A 27,082-nucleotide genomic window follows, 5' to 3' on the forward strand; every position below is an offset into this window, starting at 1 on the left:
ATTGCAGAAAATGGATGAATGGGTAAGTCAACCATCTCATCAATTCCACTCACAACTCATCATACATTTACTGGCATCTCACTCACTGCTAGCTCAAGGGATGTCACCACTCACTTACTCACACACACCCTCACATCTCCTTCTAGCCTAATCACTCCTGGAGATCGCCTCCTCATCCCGCCAATGGCTCCAGTCAGCACAAATGCACGCACATCTGGTATCCTTCTCATTTGGCCTGACATGCACCTTGTTCACACTCTCTCCATCTGCCTTTATACAGGACAAGATCGCACACAATCATCAGGAGAGGTCCCAGACTGGGGGTGGAGTGCCGGACAACAAGGTCCTCACTCTGTTCAAGAGTCGCATGTTGGAGCTGGACGGTGAGGTGGTGGCAAACGACCTAGAGCTGGACCTTCACCACATGATCCCTCCCTCAACACTACTCTGAGTCCACTGTTCTGTAGTCAATGTGGCTGCCAAGCACTAATAATCTCCACTTTCTCTCCATGGCACATCTGACACGCCATCCTCAAGTAGCCTTGTGCCTGACCACAGTGCCAAGAGCACTTCGGATGAGGACCTTGAGGACAGTACCATTGAAGACCCGCCACGGTGCTTACCCACATGCCCAGCAGGGACACACCTTAGGACCTAGATGTAGAGTGGCTTCGGGATCACAAGCTGGTATGTACATCACACAATCTGTTCCACGTTCACGTGGAGACAGGGACATCCTTGGTTGCCGGCACTCGGAAGACTGCTGGAGACAAGGAATCTGCTGAGTCTGAGTTAGATGATGAACCTCTGGACTCGGTCCTCAAATAGACGGTGGACTTCCAAAGACAATCGCAGAATCATCAGGAAGGGATGTCTAGTGCACTCCTCAGATTGCAAGGGACGATGGAGGAGACTGTTCACCTTCAGTCTGAAGTGATTGTGCTGGTGTGTCCATGCATTGAGGTCAACACTGGCAGGATGGTGGACACCATGGAGACCTTGGTCCAGTACGTCAGTACTGCACTGCTGCGTGGGTTGAACTTCATTGCTGACACCAAAGTTGGCCACCAACAGTGCCACTGTAGGAGGGGTGTTGGCCAGCTCAGTCTCACTCCAGCTTCACCTTCTCCTCAAGGAGTCAGCCAGGGGCCATGAGGCACCCATAGTACAGAGGGCCAGCGGTTTGACATCCCAGAGCCATCTACCCAGGTGACTTTGGGAATGTCCAGCTGATCTAAATCCCCTCTTGCTATGATCCCCACAGCTCCTGCTCCACAGGCCAAGAAGGATATATACTTGTGCATGGAGGCTTGAGAGATCCTGCACAGGTCATCCGTGGAGCCGTGGAAGGAGCCACTGCCGTAAAAATTGAGTGCCGCAGTCACTTTCACGGCTAGTGGCAGTGGATGCCCTCCATATCCCCATGGTGCCAAATCCTGCAGCAGGTGGAATATGTGAATGACAAGTTCCCTAGACATGCGCAGTTTTTGGTGGCGCTGGTTTTCAGTCATCTGTGGGATTGCCAAGCGCTGTCTATAAACCCTGGGTCTAGTGAAGTGCCTATGAGTGAAGACTGTGGATCTTCAGCTGCATGAGCAACAGGCCCTGCTGCTCCTTCATCTTGAGGTGGCTGCTCCTCCCTTTGTCCAGCTGGGTGCCTCTGCTGCTCTCTTCTTCTACTTCTTCAGTTCCCTATTACCCATGAGGCATACCATTAAATCACCAGGCTCTATGATCCTGATATTATTCTCCTGCAGGATCAAAGAAAGAGAAGTGTGGGTTAGCATATGTGTGCTGAGAACCTCTCTTGGTTAAGTCTGAAGGCCCCTTCATGCATGCTGGGTAGTGCTGGCCACCACTTGGAGGCCAGTGTGTAGAGTGCTTCATGGCTGTCTGAAATGGCATCCACCTCCGCCCCACTCCACTTGGCTGATTGGCGGCAGCTTGACTGCACTTGACTGCATGCTGTTTTCTCAGTTCAGGCATAGGCATTCTCCTAACCTGCACTGTAAGGCTGCATTGTTAGCTTGAACCAAAGAGGGATACTCGTCCAAATCTTAATAAAGACATTGCAAGGGGCTCTGAGCACCTCCACCAGTGACTGCGCAATGGCCACCTTTCATAAGGGGATTCTACAGCTTTTCCAAGCATCCAGTTGTTTTGCTGCCCCCTAAAATGCACATTAATTTGCAGTCTGTCCTTGAGGGGTGGAATGATCTGGAGTATTTGGTGGCACATTCATGCTTTTGCGTTGCTTGAATGGGCAGAAAAGTTTCAGATGTCTGACTCCAAGCATGCCAGTGGAGCTGCTGGTGAACAGAATGCTCATTTTTGACAAGCTTTTCCAAGTGGGTGGCTGCTTCCCTCACCGCCCGCCCCCCCCCCCCACCCCACCCCACCCCCCCACCCCCTACCAACTTGGCATGAGTTTGTGTACTTTCATCAGTCTGTGCTGCCTTACCCTCACCCCCACCCCCTCCCACCCAGCCTCAACTAAATTGGAATCCATGCCCTGGCACCACACGGAAAGCCAGTCGGGATAAAGCAACTTGCCTGTTCTTGCACCCCCCCCCACCACAAAAAATGCGCGGCAGCTCCTCCTTGATATCCTATGAATGATGCTTGCGAGCGCTGCACAAGGTTGTGTGCATTCACCTCCAAGTTTCCCTTGAAGTTTAGCTTGCCAGGTGCACACCTTTTAAAGGGAGTTGTGAAGCATGCTGTTCTGAAGTCACGCTGTTGTGGGCAGTAAATTTGACGGGGGATGATTCTAGCGAGCAGGGCTTAAAATGAGCATTGAAATTAGGTTCCCAACATGCGGTGGCAGGAAACGTGGACCGCCATTGACGGGTGGAGTGGAGCCGATGATTGCAAACTGGTTTCACAATGGTGTGAAACCGATTTTTGGCCCCCTTGCTATGTTGTCTGCTCACGCCCGTCATGATGCTTGACACCAATGGGATCGAATGATTCCGCCCCTAGATATTTTTCATTTGCTCAAATTATTCATATACACAAATAGCACTACAGTCTTTAGAGAAAAATTTCTTACAGGTTTGCTACAGAACACTCTTTGTTTTGAACTACACCGTACACTTCCATAATTACTGACTTCCAAAAATTACTTTATGAATGTTACTGTGAAATGGGGAGTGACTGGGAGCAGAACAAAGCATTGAAAACACAAGATGTATGTCTTCATATGTTTGGCCCTGGTTAGTTTTGACGTAATGTACCGTGAAATGATGGTGCAGAAATGTGTACAGAGGCTGCAACTAAGAGAATAACGCAGCATAACTCATTGTGGAGAATAGATCACCTTGTGATTCCGAAGAAATTAAATTTACTACCTATTAAGAATTAAATCCACAAAATTTAATTTTATTTCAGTCTCTCTTTTAATATCATTTGAAAAAGGGAATTTCATAATCAGTTAATGAACTGCTCAGCTTGAATAATACAACAGCTGTAGATGTTATAGAATCACAGAATATCTATAATACTATTATACTATTCAACCTGGATAGTTCACTAATTGATTATATGAATACTAAACTCACACTGTTACACTCACCATCTTTTGCATTACCTTCTAATGCCTTTGGCTATTTGCCACAGTTCATCTTTGAACTGAACGCTGATTTTCAATGTTAACACAAAACATTGATTCTTCAAAATGAAATCACAGATACCGTGTATCATCTACTCCTTTTAATTCAAAGTCAGTTAATTTGAATTCCTGTATAATTTTAACCTATTGTGAAGAATTACTGAACAGTTAGGAGTAGACCATAACTCTGTACATCTTTTAGGAAGTAATCATGTAGGCAACTTGGAAACTTGTGGGGAATTTAAATTTACTGTAAATTAAATTACTGCAGTTAAAATGGCAAAAACAACACAAAAATAATTTTTTAAAATTGTATTATGTGCTTTTTATGTGGTGTTTATTCCTGATAGAGCATGGAGGCATTGTTATATCTATTGTGCCTCACTAACTTCATTCCTTATCTATTAACCTTCATTGTTCTATTACTTTATATGGTCTTAATTTCTAAACAAAGAGAAGAGAACTCAACAATGAAAAACAAAGTAAATAATGAAATTTTGTATAGGGATAATTTAATGTACAGACTGTCAAATTTATAAAAGCAACCTGTACTTAATTTGTGTGAAGAAATGTGTCAATGATATCTGCGTGTTGTGTGCTTATATGAAGTTCTTGAATTGACAACCCTTGCATGCCCCAGTCCATTGAGTGGTGGCAACCTTCCATCTCGTAAGATGATTGTTTGCACTGTGGTGGTCAATTCAAGTGTTAAGCATTGCCTGGTATGGCTCAGGAACTCCACTCTGGCACTTCCTGCTGCATTTGCTGCAGAGGAGGATAATGGGTCGAGAAGGTGCACGATTCGCTGGCACAGTGTCATGGTAATTCTAGTCATTTTACTTCTTTTTGAGGACGATGCTGTTACTACTTTAGAAGCACAAAAGTAAAAGAGCGCTTATTAGCCATACTCATTCCAGAGAAGGTGCTATAACTTCTCTCACACTGTCACAACAAGAAGAGCTAAAATGAGCATCATTTCATCTAACTGTGAGCAATGCCATGGGAGTTTCACTAGATATGTGTTATAATCGTTAAAATAGTACCACTGTGATGCCTTCACCCATTGAAGTTAATACGTAATGCAGTAACAGTAAGGCCTATTTTCTTAATTACTCCAAAGTTGCTACTTGCAACCACTTTTTAAAAGCAAACATAGCATTACAAGAACAGTCGTTCTTCTTTGCTCCAGACATGGCAGTGAAACCCACCTTGGTCTATTACAACAAACACAGCTACAACATATACCATCGTATTCAAATAACAATGAACAAGGTCATTCAAAGAGACTTACTCATTATAACTTATAAATAAGATTCCTATTTGTGCTGATTTAGTGAATTAAGTTAGGAGTTAGAGTTATCCTATTTTAACATTATACATTTTTAAGCGCAGTATTGATTTCAATAATTGAATGATCCTAAATTTGGTGTATGCATCCTTTAGTCTTGTGTGATGGGTTTATGCTGACGTTGAGCCATTCAAGCACATTTCTAACATGGCTTTAAAAGTTGTTAAATAAAATTAAATTCTGCTCTAATGAGATGTGAAATCTTTGAAAAGACCTTAAACTAAAGTACTATGGGATAGACTTTCATCTTGCAGCCTGCATGTAAAACCTGTTGAATTTTGACTCTATAGAAACTGCCTGATTTTCATTCTCACAATTGGATATTGAAAATATGCCCCTTTTTTGTACGTTGAACAGGAGTGTAGCTTTCAAGACAGCTGTTGGTGCAGTTGTTATATTCAGTTAAAGAAAGATTTGCATTTGTAGAGTGCTTTTTACACCATCTGGATGTCTCAAAGCACTTTACAGCCAATGAAGTACTTCTTGCAGGGCGTAGTCACCTTTGTGCAGTTATAATGTGGTAACACAGGTTGATTATCGGCTGGTAAATCCTTCCAATACACCTGATGGCAGGTGGTAAGAGCAGGAGAGTTTCCCGGTCAGCCATACTGAAGAAGACAACGGCAACCCACTGCAGTACTTTGCCAAGCATAATTATGGACAATCCATGGTAGCCAATGCCCTCTTAGGGCTTGTACTTGAAGGAGGAGAGTCACTGTCGCAGGAAATGTGTAGCTAATTTTCACTCTGCAAACTCCCACAAATAGCAATGTGATTAAAAAACAGATCATCTGGTCATTGTGGTGTTGATTGAAGGATAAATATTAGTCAGGACACTGGTGATAACTCCCCTGCTGTTCTTCAAAAAAGTGCCATGGGATATCTCCTATCCACCTGGGCAGGCAGTTGGCGTCTCGTCTGAAATACGGCACCTCAGTTCTGCACTGGAGTGTCAGCCTTGATTTTTATGCTCAAGCCCTAGAGTGGGACTTGAACCACAAACCTTTTGATTTAGGGGCAAGTGTGCTACCAACTGAGCCACAGCTGACACACCTTAAAGCGTTCCACCTTCTAGTAGATGTGCAAAGGCTAGTAGCCATGAAGATGCTTTGTGATCAAATGGTGATAACATAAAGAAGGATTACTTACCCTGGTAACATTTTCACTTTTAACCTATCCTTCACAAACTGCTGGCGTAAGCAGGCAACGTGTCACATTTTAGGATGTTTGTGCCATCACTGTGATCTAAATGACTTCCAGCTTCTGGACTTGATGAAAGGCAAAGCCTTGCCCTAGGCTTCAACTAACTATTATTAAATGTGGAAAAACAGTGACAACTTGTGCTTTTATAGCCCCTTTAGTACAGCATCCTAAACGGGGCTTGGATATGAATAGAATTAGGGGAGGTGACTGACATTGTGGGGCAATCTTTAGTCATTTAGGTATAGGAAACTGCAAACCAAGCTGCTGTGAAATCAACACAGGTAGAGTTTATGTTTTCTTGATAGAAGATCCATGTGCTTTCATTCCAACAAAAGTTTTGTTAGTGCCCAATGAAGGGTAGAGCATCAGCAACATTAGTCTTCTTGTAATCCAGTTACATTAAGCATCTAATCCTGTATTTATGAGCATGTGCTCTGATTCATGCCCTTACATGTATGATGATCATGTTGGAAGGATCCTTGGGCAGTTTTCAATGTGGTGGCTACCTTGCTAATCAGTTGTCCAAATCCTGGGCTATTCTCTGCTAATGACAGAGATGGGAAAATGAAGGGCGGGCACAGTGGAACTTGATTGCCAGAGAGAGGAATGAGAAAACTGTCCTGACTCCTTGAGGGGAAGGAGCACCTGGAGGAATGTTGAGATGATTTGTTTCCCTTTCGCATTGTCAGTGCAGAAACTCATCAGTGGCTACCGCGATGAAGTGCAGGCCTGCATGCATCTCTGCATTCTGCTGGACGAGAGTCTCCGGTGTCTGCCATCCTTCCCATGCAAACTTCCATATGCACACATGTTGGCACCACTTCATCAGAGAACAGGTGGATGCACTCCTCCGACTTGCGTGACACTCTGTTGAGGATTTCCAATTGCTCTGCATGATGTTCCCCCGACTTCTGCTGACACTCTAGGATGAGTTGGAAGGCCAAATCCAGAGGCTAACCATCTGACTTGGACCTCACAGATGCCTCTTCCCCAGAATTCCTCCAAATCCCGGGGCGGTCAGCTGAACATGCCTCCTCCTGCTGTAGATACATGTTCATGTGGTGACCACCAGATTGTGAACCTGTGCCTGCCCTAGATCTAGGTCCCACTGAGGTGTGTGTCTCTGCGCTGGTGAAGGGCATGGGTAAGCGCTGTAATGGGCCTACTATGCTCCTTATTTCCAGCTCTTCAGTGGAGAAGGAGTCCTCTTGGCTGGAGGTGAGGACGTGGATGGAGTTGAGGGACTGGCTTGCTGAGGGTAAGAGCTCCCTGTGAACCAAAGTAGAGATAATTAGTGTATGGCAGCACAGTCAAAAGCAGGAGAGAGAGCACTCACATTTGTGTTGTGTAAAGAAAATTTCTTTTTTTCCCTAATATTACTGTGGGATTTTTAAAAAAACACTTTCAACCCAAGGCCCAGTGCGCAGTTGTTTAAATTTGAACAGGCTCTTCTGAAGTTTGAGGAAAGGGTTGTGGAGGCGTTCTTTATTTTGTTTGAGAAGATATCTAAGCAAATGAAATTGACACAAGAAATCTGGACATTGCTTTTACAGTCTAGGTTGGTAGATAGAGCTCATGAGGTATATGCATTGCTGTCAGAAGTATTTGTTGATTATGATGCAGTAAAAAAGGCTATTCTGAGTGCTTGGTACTAGGTACCTGAGGGGTACAGGCAGAAATTTAGGAATGTAAGGAAACAGCCTGGACAAACATACATTGAGTTTGGGAGAGTAAAACAAAGTAATTTTGACCAGTGGATATGGGCAGTAAAGGTAGAGACAACATATGCAGTTCTTAGAGAAGTAATTATTTTGGAAGAATTAAAGATTCACTTCCTTCAGTAGTTAAAACTCATCTGCAAGAACAGAGGGTTAAGAAGGCTAGGCAGGCAGCAGAGATAGCTGATGATTATTAGCTAGTCCATTGACCAAAATCTTTTTTTTGTCACCCTTTTAAATCTGAAAGGGATAGAAAGTATGGATGGTGAAAGGAAGGCAGGTAGTCAGGGAAGAGAAGGGACAGTTGGAAATTCTCAGGAAATTTCTCCTCAGACCAGAAAGGAAGGTGCTGAGGGGAGAAGTGTCACTCAAAAGCTTAAATGTTTCCATTGTAATAAGGTTGGGCGCACAAAGTCAATGTGTTGGAGGTTACGGGGATGACCTATTGCAGTAATTGGAACTCAGAAAAGCCCTGGAAATAAGAGTACCGTGTGGTGGGATCTGAGATCCAGAAGCAAAAAAAACCAGTGGGTAGTGTACATGTGGAGCAGGAAGAATCAGTGGTAGGAAAAGAAGTGGGAATGTGTTCACTGTTTACCCAAGGGGAGTTCTGAAGAGCAGGTTACAGAAACGTTTAAGGGAAAATCTTCTCATGTGTACAGGATGGAGCAGGCAAAGATATTAAAGCTTTAAGGGAAACGGGTTAATCAGTCCTTAGTGTTATAGGATAGTGCTATTTGTTGTCCAGAGGGGTATTGCAGAAAAGATTGGTAATAAGTGGAACTCATGGAGATGCTAAATCTATTCCATTGTGAAAGGTAAATCTAAAAAGTAAATTAAAAACAGGTGGGGTGATTGGTGAGGTAATGGAAAAATTGGCCATTATACAGGTTCAGTTTACCCAATGTAATGATATAGCTGGGTCACGTGTTGGTGATGCCTACTGTAGTTGAGCAGCCTGCAGCGATGCATTGAACAGAGATGTTGCAAAAGGAGCATCCTGGATAGTTTCCAGATTGTATAGTAACGAGATCATAGATTCACAGGTTAAAACAGGAAGAGGAGGAATCTAAGAGTTAGGGGAGGATGCGAACATCCAGTTAGCTGGAACCGTCTTTGAAAAGATTGTTCAGGAAGAGAAGGCTGAGGAGCATGAGGCTGAAGTGTTTAGCTCAGTGAAATTGGTAGAGTTACAATGAATTACAAAGATCCATGAATAAAGCAGTTATAAGTTATAGCTTATTCGGAAACAGAGGCAGAATGTATTCCAGAATGTTACTACCTTAAAGGTAATGTGTTGATGAGGAAATAGAGGCCATATCATTCTGGCAGATGAGAAGTGGGTGGTAGTACATCAAATAATTATAATATCTGGATACAGGAATGAAATATTGAGAGCGGCTCATGAAATTCCAATAGCTAGACATTTAGGAATTAGGAAAAAATCAGGCGAAAATGTAGGAACATTTCTATTGGCCTGGACTGCATAAACATGTAGTCAACTTCTGTAGAACATGTCACATATGTCAGGTGGCAGGAAAACCTCAAGCAGTGATTAAACCTGCACCTTTAATTCCAATTCCAGCATTTGAGGAGCCTTTTACCAGGGTCCTGATTGATTGTATGGGGCCCCTCCCCAAGACTAAAACTGGAAGTCAGTACTTGCTGACAATCATGGATGTGTCTACAAGATTTCCAGAAGTGATACCTTTATGAATGCAAAGGAGTTAACCAATTTTTTTACAAGATGTGGGTTACCAAAAGAAATAAAGTCAGATCAGGGTTTGAATTTCATGTCACAACTGTTTAAGGAAATAATGAACAGCCTAGGACTAAAGCAGTTTAAGTCATCGGCTTATTAACCTGAATCACAAGGGGCTTTAGAGAGATGGCATCAAACTTTGAAAACTATGATGAGAGCATATAGTCAAGACTACCCACAGGACTGGGATCAAGGGATTCCATTCTTGTTGTTTGCTATTAGGGATGCCCATAACAAACCAACAGGGTCTAGCCCTTTTGAATTAGCCTATGGCCATGAAGTAAAGGGCCACTTAAGTTGATTCTGGAGAAACTAGTGGGTCAAACATCGGAAACTACTTTCCTGGATTATGTGACAAAATTCAGAGAAAAATTGAACAGAGAATGTTTAAACATTTAAAGATATCACAGCAGGTGATGAAGACAAATGCAGATAATAGGGCAAAAGCTCTACCTTTGTTGCTAGAGAGAAGGTGTTAGCTGTGTTGCCAGTGTCAAGCGAACCATTAAAAGCAAGATTTAGTGGACCTTACAGGATTGAAAAGAGACTGAGTGAAGTAAATTATTTAATACATACTCCAGATAGAAGAAAGAAGCAGATGGTGTGTCATGTAAATATGATTAAAAAGTGCTTTGACAGGGAAGATAACCAAAAGGAGGTATTAGTAGTGATAGATAAGGAAAAGGAAGTAGAAATGAATGATTCTGAAACTGACTTTCCTCTAATTAAATGGGACAATGAGGGGGTACTTAAAAATTTAATTGTAATACTGAGTTACCTTACAGAAAAGTGCCAAAGTGATTTGGAAACGCTATTGTAGTCCAACAAAGCTATTTGTGGGAATAAGCTGGGGAAAATAAATTCAGTTATGCATGACATAGATGTGGGAGATTCAGTTTCAGTAAGGCAACATCCTTATAGATTAAATCCAGTAAAATTAGCTCAAATGCAAAAAGAAATCAAATTCATGCTTCAGAATGACATCATAAAGTCTAGTTGCAGTAATTGGAGTTCATCTATTGTGATAGTGTCAAAACCAGATGGAACACATAGATTGTGTGGATTACAGAAAAGTAAAGACAGTGACAAAAACAGATTCATATCCTATTCCATGGTTGGAAGATTATATTGAGAAAGTGGGACAATCAGAGTTTATTATAAAGATTTGCTGCAAGGATATTGGCAAGTTCTGTTATCAGAAAGAGCAAAAGAGATATAGGCTTTTGTAATGCTATGCCATTTGGTACGAAGAATGTGCCAGCAACATTTCAAAAACCGACAAAGTAATTGCAGGACTGAGCAATTGTGCTGTTTATATTGATGACTTGGTAGTTTTCACTCAAACGTGGAAGGAACATTTACAACATCTGAAAGAACTGTTTGATCGACTGTAAGAAGCTAATTTGGTTGTGAACTTGGATAAGAGTGAATTTTCAAAGGTGCAAGTTACATATCTAGGCCATACCATTGGTCAGATGGCCCCATGAGTATGTGAAAGTAAAAGCCATCGTGAATTTCCCAGTGCCCACAACAAAACGGGAAGTTTAGAGATTTCTGGGCATGAGTGGATTTTATAGGAAATTTTTATCAGATTTTAGCAGTGTGGTTGCTCCATTGACTGAACTACTACAAAGAACAAGAAATTTCAATGGATACAGGAGTGTCAGAATGCATTTGACCATTTAAAAGCTGTGTTGACTACTACACCAGTTTAGCAGCACCTAATTATGCCAAGCAGTTTAAGTTGGCAATTGATGCAAGTGATTTAGGTATTGGTGCTGTGTTGTTACAAGACGATGAAACAAGAATTGAAAAGCCAGTAGGATATTTTTCATGGAAGCTGAATGTACATCAGAAAAGATACTCAGCCATCAAAAAAGATACTCTAGGTCTGTTGTTAGTGTTGCAGTATTTCGAGGTGTATGTTGCAAGCAATTCTTCAGAAACAATTGCTTATACAGACCATAAACCTTTAAAATTTCTGGACAAATTTCGAGGCTGAAGTGCAAGACTGTTCAGATGGAGTTTATTATTGCAACTGTTTAATTTCCATGGGGCTGGATGAGAAAATTTAATTGCAGATGCATTGTCAAGAGTTTAAAGTTCAGAGGAAGTTGGACATTTGAAACGTGGAGACTGGACTAAAATGACTTCTGTTGATACAAAGGCTTTATATATATTGTCATGTTAATGCATGTACCTGGCAGTGTAATAGTTTTGTGTACATAGATAAGTATAGTAAATAATGCGAAATGGATTGAGAAAATTAAACCATCTTTTAGAATTATGCAAGTTAATTTTTTCATAAGAATGGAGGTGTAAAGGAAATATTTTTCCCCCTAATATTACTGTGGGATACTTAAAAGCAGGCTTATGGGGGCAGTATTGTGTGTGTCTAGTTTAATTAAACTGTAGACAGACTGCAAGGTTTGAATCATCAAAAGGGGTTCGGTATAAAACTGGGATTTGAAATGGAGATGGGTAAGCTAGGACGAAGTATCAGCAGATACAGTGTGAATGGAATTTGCATTTTTAGATAAGTTGAGAGGTTGTTTGATTTTCAAAAGGACATGATAAGATGGTTTCAACTGCCAAGATAAAAAAGGCAAAATTATTAAGTTTATTTTTTTCATGAAAGTGCTGGCCCAAATGACAACATGAAAGAGATTTATATTCTGGGAAAAGTACTTACATGAGTGACCAGAACTACTGAACCTGATGTTAGCTAACCGTAATTACCACCTACTTACAGAGAAGGTTGGTTTTTGGCACAGTGCAGTTGTGCTTTACCAATCAAGTCTAAAGCTTTCCAATCTAGACATGGTAAACCATTCTGTAATTTTAGCCTAGATGAAGTAGGGATAGGGCCTGATATTTTCTACCTATTGGACTCAATCCTAATTTCCATTTTTCAGTAACATTGCTGAAGAGGTAGATTGCAGCCCTGGGCTACACTAACTCAGGATGGTAAAGAACAAAAACTACAGGTGACAGTGTATAAAGGTTGCGGTTTGTTAATGTCAACTGTTATCACTGTGAATAATGCTGGAAAAAGCCCAACCTGTAACACAAAATGAGACCTGATCAACTTTACTTCAGCAAATGACAATAACTGAGCATCTTTGTCACTGGATTGTGGGGAAGAATTGGCAGAATTAAGATAGTCGCAAGACTTCAAATTCTCAAATGTTATTGACTTTTAGCTTGTAATATGTTGATTACAAAGATTGGTTGAAGCCAGTCTGAAGCAGGGTCTGTAACAATAGCTTTTCTTTCACCTAAGATTCTTGACTTTACCAAACACAGTTTAAGATTCAATCTTAAATTGAATTAAATTAAATTAAATTGAACAAAGCAGCGCAATGAAAAGCAAAGCAGAATACTGTGTCTTTCAGACATGGACTTAAACCTAATGTTAAGGATTTTGTAATCATCTCAAGTACTAAACCCTGACATTCTTATGCTTCTTATGCTTGGTGAAATATCGATAAATCACAAGCCATTACATTTCTAACCAATTACCCATGACTGGTTCACATTAACAATCTATGGACTGCAGATTTGTTGCTTAAATATCGGTTTCCTACTGAAGTTGTGTTAAGTCATGCTTCTGGTTGGCATAATTTAAAACACGTCTTAATGGATTAATTAGTTGGCATTTAGAAGTTTAAAGTATATAACATTTATTAAATACATCAATATAGAACTGACGAAAGATTCATTTTTCATATTGCACACCGCATGTAATTTGGTGTGAGCTCTTTCCCACTATATTAATAATCAAACACCCAGGATACCTGCAATTCTCGTTTGCAAGTATAGATTTCCAAATGTAATTCTCAAGTCAACCCAATCTATCTTGATTCTATTAGCTCACTGCAGTGCTTCACTTCAACGCTACAACATGAGTAAGCTTAATGGAAGCATGCATTAAACTATACTTAATAATTATCATTGTTTCACAAAGAATCCCTATCGTTTCCATTACCTTAAAAGATTTAAACTTGGATTCTCCTGCACGCTGATGCCAAATCAGATGCTGACTATCTTGCAGCAATCTGAGCAAAGCTTATGTGGCTGAATTTTATGCTGATTGGGTGTCAGGTTGGGTGAGCGCCCCGATGTCATCCCATGCTTGGGTGATATTTTGGTCGGAGGGCACATGCAAAAGTTGGAAGCGTGCCCGCTGACAATTAAGAAGGTAATTAAGCCCATTAACATAACAAATGTCTGTCATTTTACATAGCCCATCCAACCTTATGGTTGGCGGACAGACAAATCGACCAGGCGGCCTTTGCATTTTTCATCAAACCACATTCACGGGCGTGATGAGATTTCCGTGATGAAATGAAATATAAATAAATAATAAACAGCATTTTCATTAGCTAAATTTTCAGGTGACTGCTTATGATGCACGGACACTTATTTTCAGCTTTCAAAACCTTTACTTTTGCTGTTTCAGGTCTTCAGCTCCCTGAGGCAGCTCTCTGCCTTCAGGGAGCTTTCTGTCAGCATTGGCCTGCACCCACGTTGATGTAATCACCCTCTTCCCGCCCCCCACCTCGGCAGCACTGAGCTTTTTAGCGCACGCTTCATGCTGGCTGGCTGTTAATTGGCTAGCGGTGAAATCGTAATCGAGGGCCAACCCGTTTCCCTGCCCTGCTGATTGCGCCCGCCCACCGAGCTGAAAATTCAACCCTATGTACCTTTAAATTAACAGAAATTAATCAGTGAAGCAGCTGTCACTAATTATATGTAAAGAATCTGACAAAAAATTTTATACATCTGTTCGAGACACATCACTATGTGTAAAGTTCCTCCGATTTGATATCAACCAATGGATGTCACTATTAAACCACTATTTCTGGCAGTTTATTTATTTCCCACACAAGCACTATCATGATGTCTAGAAATTAGAAAACTTATTCGACCTCATAAATCTGTCAATGCTGCAAATAATTACAGACTGATATTCATTCCTTCCATCATCTTTGAACTTCTATAACAAATTTTGCATGACCAATTTTAATTGCCTGTTCCATGTCTGATACATTACAGAACATTTGAGTTTGCATTTGCTAAATCTGCCACTCCCGAACTTGAATGTTAACTGGTCTAAAAAAAACCATGCAGTGTGGTTAACCAAAAAAAACTAAATGAATTGCTTTCTCTGGATAATCTGCACAGTTCCACAATTATATTTGTGACCACAAAGATGACTCCTCAGAAATGGTGAATCAGACCTGATCAATGATTCTTTTCGGAATTCCTTGTCTGTTATGCTTGGCCTTAAAAACAAAAGAAAAATACTGTGGATGTTGGAAATCTGAAACAATTACAGAAAATTTTAGAAACACTCAGCAGGTTAGGCAGCATCAGTGGTTAGGGGGACAGTTAATGAGCTGAATGTTGCTGCTCACCTGGAAGTCCCGCTGCAGATGCTGAAGGCAGGAGATGACACCGCTATGACAGACAACGGAACCTGGGGCTGCCTGCCCCAAGACCTACAGCCCAATCATAGGACTGGCAGCTTGGCAGTCTCAGCATGCCATCACTGATGATGGCTAGTGCCGTGGCCATGGTTTCAAGGAAAGAGCGCCTCAATGGCAGGGCACCATTGAAGAGAGAGAAATGTGGTTGGCGAAAGCTGGAACCAGGTAGGTAGGCCCTGACTATCTGTGGAGGGAACAGCCATAGAGAACCAGCAGTGGCATTGCTGTGAGGACAGCCATTGCCGCCTAGGTGATCCCTCCATGGGCCATGAAGTGCACATAAAGGAGGGCCACCCCGCTGGGAACCCACTGAGAGACATCTCTCCACATGGAGGTGGGCCCTCCCAGTTGGGGTAATATGCCTACAGAGGTGGGAAGTGGCCTTTAATTGGCCACTTAAATAGCTCAATTGGTTGCCCAGAGGGCATCCGATCCTCCAATTTCCTCACCACCTCATATGGCATGGGGGGTGGGAAGAAGTCATGCTCCCCTTTTCAGGCCTTCTCCCCCTGCATTTTTCCAGTCCTTTTGCCTCCCAGTCTGTTACTAATGAGCCAGGAAAATTCAGCCCAATTTTTCAGATCTGTGAACTGTCACCAGAACTTTCTGGTGGGTCATCAAACTTAAATTTTACCCCTGTTTCTCTCTCCACCAATGTTGCCTGGCCTGCTGAGTGTTTCCAGCATTTGCTGTTTCATATTTGGCTTTTGTTGCTTTTGATTTACACCACTGGGCCCCCATCAACCTTGATGCATGTCCTGTAATTTTGTCTATAGGTGATCCTGTTCTACTGTTTCCCATAAATTATTAACAAAAGCCATCAACCCGTTCAAACAAGATCTACTCAATAAGGAGGATTTTAACTCCTTCTGCCCAGCATGATCCAGGTGCAACAGGAGTTAAAGTTGAGCAGCTTTCTCCCCACTCAAATACCATTTTGTAGCAATTTTAATTCTAGGCGGTTGAGGCATCCTTGAGTCAATCACCTCATTAATATGTTATCATTCAGATAAGTCCCGTGACAAATTTTAGCCAGCCATTGGTCAAAGTTAGAACAAACTTTATCGTTACACCAGATTGTAGACTTGGCCCTGTAGAGTCTCAAACTACTAGAGAAAATGCAATCAGGTCCTTCAGATATAATTTGTGAGCAGTGCTTTTCTTGTTCTGACTAATGAAACCTGTAGATATCCAGGAAAGACTCAAAAGGTATATGAAAAAGTCCTTTGTTATGGCCAGGAGAGGCAGGAGTGCTGCTACTGTCCAACCAAGGAAGTTTGTGCCTCACACACTGGGCTTCCCCACCTACCTGTAGAACTCTGCCAAATTGTGCTTCCCCCCACCACCCTCCTCGGCCAGGGAAATGGATGAATATTTTCAAACAAATCTAAAACAGAAAGGGCAGTAGAATGGAACTTATTGAATAGCTATTACAGAAACTGGATGGAATTGCTCATGCTGTATGATTCTATGAAGCTAGTCCTAAAGAGTGATACCTCTGTGCTATTTTCTGGATCTTAGAAAGTGGAAAGAAACTAGAAAGCCCCTTGTTTTTGAAACTCCCATTTTATGCTGTTTGTTTCAAAATTCAAAGGGTGAGGAAGGTGGCTGCCAGCACCATCAGTGCCCTACTCTTCTATAATTGCTTTCTTCCCCCATTTTTGTGTATCACTCCTAGATAAAATATATGAATCTCCAGCTTTTTGTTTTCTGAAAATAGTAATAGATTAAGACACCTATCTGATGGAAATCAATTAGAAATTAGATAAAAATAGAGGGAAGAGAATGGGGCCAGGAAAACTGTGTAAACTGAAGAACGATAATTGAAACGTGTTTATTTGAAGTTGATTTCTTCTGCTGCTCATTTTAGTTGTACAGCATCAATATTGCAGTCATAAAGCTAATCTTGAAGTTTGAACAGCCATTAATTACTGTTACGTTGAGATTGCTAGTTTTAAGTTTCATAATGTGTGAGCTGAAAAGGTAAAGTGAGCAACCTAAGGAGACTGAAACTACTTCTCAGCAGCTGCTGACAGGCTGTGAGGAATTCCACACAACAATATCTGTCCCCAGGATGCCACAGATTAACAGTTTTAAAGTTTAAAGAAAAGCAGCTAGAGTGGTTGATAAACGTTGATGAGAATGTGACCAGAAATCGTACTGCACAGTACAATCATGCTTAATGTGCTAATGGAAAAGGTTGGCCTGCTGTTTTAGTTGAGATGTTACATCCCTTTAAAATCACGAGCGGTGCAATTTCATACAAATGAGGAAAGTGCTTGTAGGATAATATCACACAATGTAGTTCCTAGCCTATAAATACTCCCCTTTATAACACTTAGAATTGAGTGGCAAATGGAAGAACTTGCACCTTCACGTTAATTTAAATGTACCAGATCAAAGCAATTACGTATTGTCCTTTGCCTCTTATAAATGATAACCCAAATGAAAAACATTGATGAAATTATTTGCCTAAAAATGTTTCAACTGAAAGATGATTTTAACTGCCATTGCAATAAGCAGTAGGTTCAAATACCTTTCTTTTTTTTCAGTTTGCAAAAGTTGTATTGTTCAACATTTTGAAGACACAAATGACTGTCCAAAATGTGGAATTCAAGTTCATGAAACTAATCCATTGGAAATGTTAAGGTACGTCTCAGATATAAAATATGTTGTGATTCTAAGTTTTTTTTTAAAACTGAGAAATCAGAAACCTCACCAAGGTTGAAAAACATATGAAAGAGAAGGCAAGATGAAGTAGCAATTTTGATAAATAGCATGATAACTATATGAGGATGAAAAGGCTTTGGAATGTAGAGAGTTCAACAGTTTTCAAGAGCAGGGAAGGAATGTGGGACAATAGAGGTTCTGCAATAAAACTTAGTTTGAACATGGTGAGCACACAGAGCATAAGAAGATGATGTAAGGCAAGTATATTTGGAGATTAGAAGGAACTCAGAACTTAAGAGACACACTGACTTTAGCAACACTCATAAAACAGAGAAACATAAATCCCGAGAAGTTTGGTTCTGTCGCACCTGGTTTTTCAGCTCCATGAGTCCTGTTTTGACTCAAATGTCATCTATGGTACTCGCGCACATCCACAGTGCTCCTGCGCTAAACACTATTTTGGTGATGGCATTAGAGCGCAAGCAGCTAGCTTCTGCAGGAAATATACATAGTAAGCAGCTCGTGATGTCAGTGAGCTGATGAAACTGATTTAACAGCAACAGTGCAGTTTTGGAGCTCAAAGCTCCTGCTAATGTCCTCTCTTAATCTCATACAGCTAAATATGCATGCAGCAGCAGGAAGCAACCCCGCCACCCTTCCCACCTAACCACCAGCAATTTTTAAAGGAACACCAGGTTATTACTGATTGATTTCCACTGGTTCTTGATTGTAGAAATGTTTGGTGGTTCCTAGAGTGGTTTAAAGTTGCTGGAGTCCACATGGAATGGCATGGCATGGCATGTGCTTTGTCCTAACTTTAAGAAATCTGTTTAAACCACTTGCTCCCAGATATGGGTGCAGTGATATGCATCCTCCATGGATTACAGCATGATAGGGTGAATGAGCAGAATCATCATAGATCAGGACAATCTGCTGGAAGAGGGAGGAGGAGGAGAAGTGCTCTCAGCAGGAGGCCATATGCATCCAAGGTGTTGTTCAGGGAGCAATTCTCCCACTTCAACCTCTGTTCAGTGAGGAGTAGTGTGTCAGACACTTGTGCTTCAGTAAGGATGTCCTAATTGAAATTTGCCATCTGCTGCAGTCACAATTGCATCCTCAGTGCAGGCTATGGACATCATTGTCAGTGAACTTGACGGTGACTGTGGCATGAACTTCTATGTGTCTGGCCTCTTCCAGGCTGGAGTAGATGATGTATGTAACCTTTCCCAGTTTGCTGTACACTGTTGTATAAGGCAGTCACTGAGGCTCTATATTCTAAGGGAGCTGAAAGTATTTCATTTTCACTTGTGAGAGAGAAGCAGGCAGAGCAAACGCACAGCTTTGTAAGGATTGCAGGTTTTCCCACAGTGCAGAGTGCCACTGACTGCATGAATGTCACTTTGCAAGCTCATGACAACTCTGAGATGTGCAGCAACCAAAAGAAATTCCACTTCCTCAGCGTTCAGCTGGTGTGCAATTTTATGCAGCATATCATGCAGGTTAATGCCGGTGTCAAAGCAACAGCCATAATGTGCCAATCTGTTGTACATTGGAACATAAGAACATGAGAAATAGGAACAGGAGTGGACCATATGGCCCTGCTCCGCCATTCGGTATGATCATGAATGATCTTTGGCTTCAATTCCACTTTCCTGCCCACTCCCCAAATCTCTTGATTCTCTGAGAGATCGTAAATCTATCTATCTCAGTCTTAAATATACTCATTAATGGCGCATTAACAACCCTCTGGGTTAGAGAATTCCAAAGTTTCACAATCCTTCGAATGAAGAAATTTCTCCTCATTTCAGTCCTAAATGATTGACTCCTTATCCTGAAACTGTTCTAGATTGCCCAGCAGGGGAAACAACCTCTCAGTAACTATCCTGTCAAGACCCTTCATAATCTTGAATGTTTCAACGCGATCACCTTTCATTCTTCTAAACTCCAGAGAGTTGTGTCATCTTCATTTGTGCCACCATGACAAACTAGAAGGTAGCTATTGGGAAACAAGGGCTGTTTAATGCACAGTATATAACAAATGCCATACTACCATACTGAACTTGGTAGTACAGATCATTGGGATGTTTAAATATACTTCCACTGCCTGGACCATTCAGGAGGAACACTGTAATACTCGTGTGTCAAGATTCATGGTGATCTGCTGCAAGTTGCACAATCTTGTTGTCATTAGGGCACAGCCCTAGCCATCAGTTGAGGAGCGGAGGAGGAGGTAACTAACACAGCCCCTTCCTAGCTGCACTGGCTGTGATTGACTCATCAGAGTTCGAAAACAGTAAGTGCAACTCCAATTCCCCTTCAACAACAGCCCCACACCTTAACTTCACTGTTACTGACCATCACAGCACCCGATTGGCCACAATTCAAAAATAAAAGGCACCAGAAAATAAAAAATTACAATACAAATTTATAAAGTTAGAATGCAGACATCAACTAATTACCCTTGTGCATTCTCACAGTGCATGTCCTCTGCAAATCTTTGCCTGCCCTAATACTCCTACACAGTGCTATCCCAGTGGCTGCAGTGTTTCTAGTGGAAGACTGCTGACTTTAAGTGGGGGTGACTGGAGATGAACTTACAGATTAACCTCGAGCATCTGTGGCTCTAGAAAGCCCAGCTTTGGCCTGCACATCTTGGCATGAGCTGCAGTAGTCTGGACTGGCTGGCAGACAGGCAACAGCAAGAACACCAGTGGGATAGCAGTGATGGAAGGACGAATGCTGCTGCCCAGAGAGACAACAGCAGGTTTGTGCTCTACGGAGTTACTACTACTCTCCCAGGAGGACTGTTGGAGAATAGATTGCTGGACTGTTGTGATACCCTACATGACTTTGAACAGTGGTATCCGCAGCTATGGTAGCAGCAGCCTGAGGTTCTGAGACAGCAAGCTGAACTTGCATGACTTCAGTCAAGTGTTTCTTCTGAAATGGAAGTTGAGACATTGGCTATCAGACACTGCATCATGGTTGGGGGTCCGCAAATGCGTTAATGGAGTTGGCCATCACTGCCCTGCTGGAAAGGATGGGCTCCACGATCTGCACAAAGTACTGTACAAGGTTGGTGCTGAACTCCTCATGCTCCTTGACATTGCAGACAATCTTTCTGGCAGGCCTGCCAATGCACCAAGAATTTCATCATGCGTCCTCAGATTTCTTTGATAGACCACCCCATTGGGTCTTCATCTGAGTCTTCTGCAGCATAAGCTGTATGCAGCCTCGTCCTCGAGGAAGCTGGCACCCGTTACCCTTGTCCTTTTCCCTCTTAGTGTTTGACACATGCAGATCCTACCTATAATCTATCCTATAAAGTACATACAGTATCAGACCATGAGCTGGTGGCTGCAGTGTTTCTTTTTCATCTCTTGTGTTCCTGCTCTTCCTCCACTGCCTGGCCAGGTTGTAGTTTTTAGTTATCTGAAAGGAGAAGGCAAAAGGAATAGTGAGGGGTGATGGGAGTGCAAAAGGTGCATTCTTACACCAGCCGCAGCTTATAAATCGGAAAAGATGAGGAAGAAATGGAAATGTGAGAAGGAGGATTAGATATGAGGATACTGTCATCTCCTATTGTTTCAGCCTTGCTGCTAGCCACATCCTAGTGATGGCCACTTCAATGCTGGCAACCATTGTCTCCTCCATCGGTATAAAGACATGTGACCTTGCCTGTCCCCCACTGGTTAGGTGCTGCTGCCTCTGGGTTATAAGCCACCTTGTCCTGCAAGAGAGAGGGAAGTGTGTTGGTGAGTGTGGAATAATGCATTTCAGTGATGAGCTGTCATAGTTGAATAGCTGGCAGTGTTTGCATGTTGCAAGATGTGGAGATGCGGCATTCAGCAGTGCAACTTGTGTGAGGGTGAGATAAAGCTATGAAGGTTAAGTATGAATCATGAATGATAGAGATTGTGTTGTAGGGTGAATGATCGGGGTGCAGTGCAATCAACAATGCTAGAGACTACTGGTGCAGTTGGTTGGATTGGCACTTGAAGTTACATTTACTGACTTTGACCACTTGTAATGCATTTGAACTTCTTGTGGCATTGTATCTTAACCCTTGGGGGTGAAGGGATGGATAGACTGCTTGCTTTTACCTTCACAGCTCTCTGGCCCCACTGCCTTAGCAAATTTGCCTGGAGGATGTTCTGTTCGCCCAAGGATTGATGACCTCTTTCCTCCTCTCACCTCCAGTACTCAAGCCTCCAGCTTTGGAAAACCTTGCAGTCTGCTCTCTGCATGTTGTGGCATTCTTCTGTGTTTCCTAAAATCAATTGTAGAATGACTTCTAACACCTGCTGCAGTCACAATGCATCTACCCTTTAATAGGTGCAGACTGGCTTTAAGTAATGCAAGGTAGCTTTAACTTGTGCTAACCTTTCCCAATTTTGCACCTCCTGCTGAGACATGTTGCCACTTAACAGCACACATAGGGCCGGCTGCGCTCCACATTCATTACATTGATAGGCAGCACAAAGTTTGTATGCTGCCTGCACTGGAGGCCACTGATGTAGTGGAATCCTGCATCACAATTCCCTGCCCATTTTTGGGCATTGTCCAATTTCATGGCCACAGTTTCTAAAGAGAGGGGTTAAAGACCAGAGCTGAGAGTTGGATCAGGCACAGGCTTTTTCTAATGCCCTGTTCAGGAATGTGCCAAGAGCTAATAGAGTTTTTCCAGGCATGGGGCAGTAATCAGGTCTAACGAATTGAGTTATCAAGGGAAAAAGAAGTGCCTGGTATGAAATAAGAGATCAAGTATATTTAGAGGCAGCTTTAGCAATGAAGGAGATGTGGAAGTTCCTTTAGAGGTTTGATGGTAATTATGAATGCTAGATGTAGATGATTACATGTGGAGCACGCTCAACAAGCATTAGTAAAGCTGTGAAAGAAAGAAACCATGCCTTCACAGAATTGAAAGAAATAATTTTCATTACCCCATTGAAGAACACAGAAGAAGTGAAGATGCAGTGATTCATTTCCTGTGTGAGAATTGGATGTTGAGCATTGAGGGCAGGAAGCCTGAATGGAACAGTGGTATAATTATCAGCAAAGAATGGATAAGTTTGGATAATGAATGGAAAAGGAAATTGATATGAAGAACAAACAACGCCACAAAAGTTTTAACACAGAGTTAAGCCATTTAGGCTCATCATATTTGTGCCAGGTCCTTATTAGAATAATCCAAAACTAATTCCACAGTTCTGCTCTTTTATCATCAGCCTGCATTTCCTTCTGCTTCAAATGCATATCTTCTGTCCCTTAAAAATGACAATGCAATGGTCTCTGTTTCACTTGTTCCCTGCAAAGAATCCACGCTCAAGAAATTATTAATATAAACAAATTTCTCACTCTCTTAATGGTAAAGTTGATTCCTCAACCAGAGCAAATAGTCCTTCCCTGTTCATCCTATCAAAATCCGTCAAAATTTAAAAAAAACTTCGATTGAATCATCTCTAAAGCTCCCTGCTCTTACCACAACAACTTGCATTTTGTAGTCCTTTTAAGCTAAGAAAATGTTCCAAGGACTTCACAGGAATGTTCGAAAGCAAAAATTGACACCAAGCCATATCAAGAGATATAAGGTCAGATGATCTAGAGCTTGGTCAAAGAGTGGGTTTTAGGGAGCATATTAAAGGAAGAATGAGTGGTAGAGAAGTGGAGAGGTTTAGGGATGGAATTCCAGAGTTTAAAGCCTTGATAACTGAAGACATGACCACCAGCATTCCACTGGAAGTAGTCCTGCTACTTCAAATCTCACCTCATAACTCTAGGTTTTAATATTTGGTATTATCTGAGATAATCTGCACTGCATGTTCTGTATGAGCTTAATAACTTCTGCAAGAGGGTAGCCAAATTGCACTAACCATTAACTTAGCATTGCCTGTAGAAAGGTGTCATTCTCTTTTCTCTTGTACTCTATCCCTATTTTAAAAATGCTATTGGCATTTTCGTCACTTTATGTACCCTCAGTCCCACTTCCAAAGTATATGTTTTTAACTAGTTTACCCTATTCCACAATACCCAGCAGCATCTTTTTCTATTGAATTTGTTCTTCCATTTCTTACTTTTTTTGGTCTCAGAATGTATTAGCTTACATTTCTCACATTCAATTGCATTTCCTCATTTTGCTAACTTGTCTGTGTCCTCCTGAAGTTTTTATTGCTGTACTGTGGCCAAACTCCCTGTCTATTTTGATATTCTGCTCCCATACCATGGACAAATCACTTGCATATGTGAAAACCAAAGTAAATCAAGCACTGGTCCTTAGGACATTCTTCTGCAACCTGAACAATAGCAATTAACCTTGGCATTCTACTCCTTGCCAATCAACCAATTTTCTACCCATGCTGCAACATTTCCTGACATCATTTGCTTGATTTTTGTAACACCTCCATTGCAAGACACATTACTGAATGTCTTTATGTTTACTCTACATTTACTGCATTCCCTTTACCTATCTAATCTGAACTTCATTAAAAACCTCTTTTACAGTTTACTTGCTTTTAACAGGGTGGTGGGGGGGGTGCAGGCCATCAAGATCAAAGGACTAATCCACTGTTGTTCTACTCACTCTTTAAATATTATTTTACTTTTAATATGCTGATAAAGCCCTTGCTCTTTATTTCTATGTTATCTGTTAGCCTTTTTCGCATACTAATTTTAATCCTAATTTTTTTTAAACTCTCCATTATACTTTCTACGTCCATCATGATTTCTTTAGGTCTGATAGCCCTGATTTTATCATTTATCTCCCTTTTAAATTTCAGTTGATTTTAGTTTATTTGTTCACAGAATTCCACCCTTTGATGCACCCTTTTGTCTTATTCAAATATATCTATTTTGTATGTTATTGATCTCATACTTGAAGATTCCCCACTGATCATCATAACTATGTTTGCTCACTTATATGATGACTTAATTTGAGCCAGACCCCTTCTTAACTCACTGATAAACCTTGGAAATCCCTGAATCAATGGAAAGAGTCAGATGACGAGCCATCAATGGAAGCAAAGTACAGTAATTTGAGATGAATCTAGATAGCCATGATGTAACTTTGGCAGGACACCAAGTGAAGTAACTTATTCAGAGGTGAAATGCACCAGACCTTCAGAGGATTTAGAGCTATCCAGACAATGGAAGATGATACATTGAAGTGTTTGAGAGAAGAATTCCGGAGTGCATTACTTAGTCATTCCACTGATGTTCTTTTTCTATGTTGTGAACCATATATGGGTTAGACCAGAAAGTTCAAGGTCGTTCATAATTTGAATATTCACACCAGCTTCTATAGGCTTAAAAATTCCAATGCAAGAGCAATAGGCCTGTAATTAGAATGCTACGAAAAATTACCTTTATTAGGGCGAGAGTGATCACCAGAAGACTTACGAGGAGAAGAATTGAGAGTAAGAGAGATGTCATAGAGTAGGAGTAAGTTTGGAAGCATGCATTTGCAAATATGGAGTGAATTTCACAAAAATTGGAGACTTTATTGTAGTTCAGCGACTAAAGCATGTGACAGACTTCACAGAATAAAACTTCATGTCAGTCATAGTGTTCAGCAAAGTGAAGCTAAGGTGCAAAATTCTTTATCAAGATCACTGAGATTGAAGTTGGAAGAGGTAATAGCCCAAAAAGATAAACTTTTTCTTTAGAAGAGATAGCAGCCAAATCACCAGGTTGGAAGAAGAGTGTAAACTATGTTACAGGAGATGGCTTTTTTGAGGGACCAGAAGGAGTAGTTTGAGGGAAGTGAGACAGCAGATGACACTCGTTTTCTATTGCTATTAACAATATATGCTATGTTGTTTACAAACTCCAATAATTGGTGAATTTTCCCAGAATTGAACTAAGTGCGGTAAGAGGTGGGTAAAATGGAGTCCTATCCGCCGACGAAAATGGCTGGTTTTCACACCGTTTCTTCCCAAGCCCGCCTCATTATTAATGCATTCCCGGGAAACATGCCGTTTCCATGGCGGGCAGGCTCTCATTCACCCACTCGCCATCACCCCGCTGTTGCATCATGCCGACCGCCATCTTTAAAAGGCAGCCGCCAGCACAGCACTCATCACCAAACCAACTCACCACTACTGTCCGGGAGACATGGCCAGCAAAGCAAAAAGGCTGCAGCCCCCCTTCAATGACAGGTCCCTTGAGTGACTGCTGGATGCCTTGGAGGCCTGACGGGATTTGCTCTACCTCCACTCTGGGTGGGCAGCAATGTCACCAACCCGGCTTGGGAGGCGGTGGCAGCGGTGGTCAGCGTGAATGCCCTGCAGAGGAGGACAGCCATCCAGTGCCGCAAAAGGATGAATGATCTCCTCCGTTCAGCCAGAGTAAGTCATTCTTTTCATCACTCCCAGCTCTCTCACTCACAAACCTCACACACCCACAGGGCCCTCACTCACTGCCAGTGCAAGGGACATCACCATTCACTCTTTCACACAAACTGTTAATACCCTCATCCTGTCCATGGGACAGCTCACCACCCACACAGGCCAGGTATAATTATCATCTGGCCCAGCAGGAGTCCTGATACATTCTCCCCAACTCTATCCATGCAGGACAAACTGGCTCACAGCAGGAGGGAAAGGTTGCAGACAGGTGGAGGGATGCCAGAAATCAAAGTTCTGTCAGAATTCGAAAACAGAACCATCCAGCTGGCCGGAGGTTACCGAGACTGGTTCTGTGCTGACGGTGAGGTCAGCGCTGCTCTACCAAGTGAGGATCCTGCAGTGCAATATCCATCAGACAACCATGCTGTGAGTGATGTGTCCTGTTTCACAGGCCACTGCCATGCACTAATTATCTCTCCTTGCTTTCGCAGGTACATCTGCCAAACAGTCGACAGAGTCCATGACCCAAGCTCCGAAGATGCCTCTGAAGAGTAAGCTGAAAGCACCCTCCCTGAAGTCCCGTCGCAACGCTCACCCACACCCTCTGCAGCGCAGAGACACACACCTCGGTGGGACCTAGCTTTAGAGTAGCTTTGGGATCACAATCTGGTGAGCACATCGCACTTGCTGATCCACAGCAGGCAGATGCAGGGAATTCCTAGGTCCCTGGCACTTGGAGGATTGCTGGAGGCCAGAACATTGTTGAGCCCGAGTCAGATGATGAGCCTCTGGACTCAGTCATGTCACAGTCACTGGAGATGCAAAGGCAAGCTAGGGAACAACAGGAAGGGATGTCCGCTGCACTCCTCAGATTGCAAGGCACGATGGAGGAGTCCGTCCATCTTCAGGCTGAGGTGATAGCATCGGCATTGTAATG

General features: G+C 42.1%; 1 protein-coding gene across 5 annotated transcripts in view; it reads left to right on the forward strand.

Moving 5' to 3' along the window:
- The window catches only part of pcgf5b (polycomb group ring finger 5b), a 201,792-nt gene that overhangs the window by 77,910 nt on the left and 96,800 nt on the right, over positions 1-27,082 (forward strand). For all 5 annotated transcript variants that reach the window (XM_041209351.1, XM_041209355.1, XM_041209352.1 and 2 more), the window contains exon 3: positions 17,686-17,782. In XM_041209351.1, the coding sequence (XP_041065285.1) occupies positions 17,686-17,782 (97 nt within the window). The remainder of the gene's footprint in view (positions 1-17,685; positions 17,783-27,082) is intronic.

The sequence above is a fragment of the Carcharodon carcharias genome, chromosome 17 (genome assembly GCF_017639515.1).
Source record: "Carcharodon carcharias isolate sCarCar2 chromosome 17, sCarCar2.pri, whole genome shotgun sequence".
NCBI lineage: Eukaryota > Metazoa > Chordata > Chondrichthyes > Lamniformes > Lamnidae > Carcharodon > Carcharodon carcharias.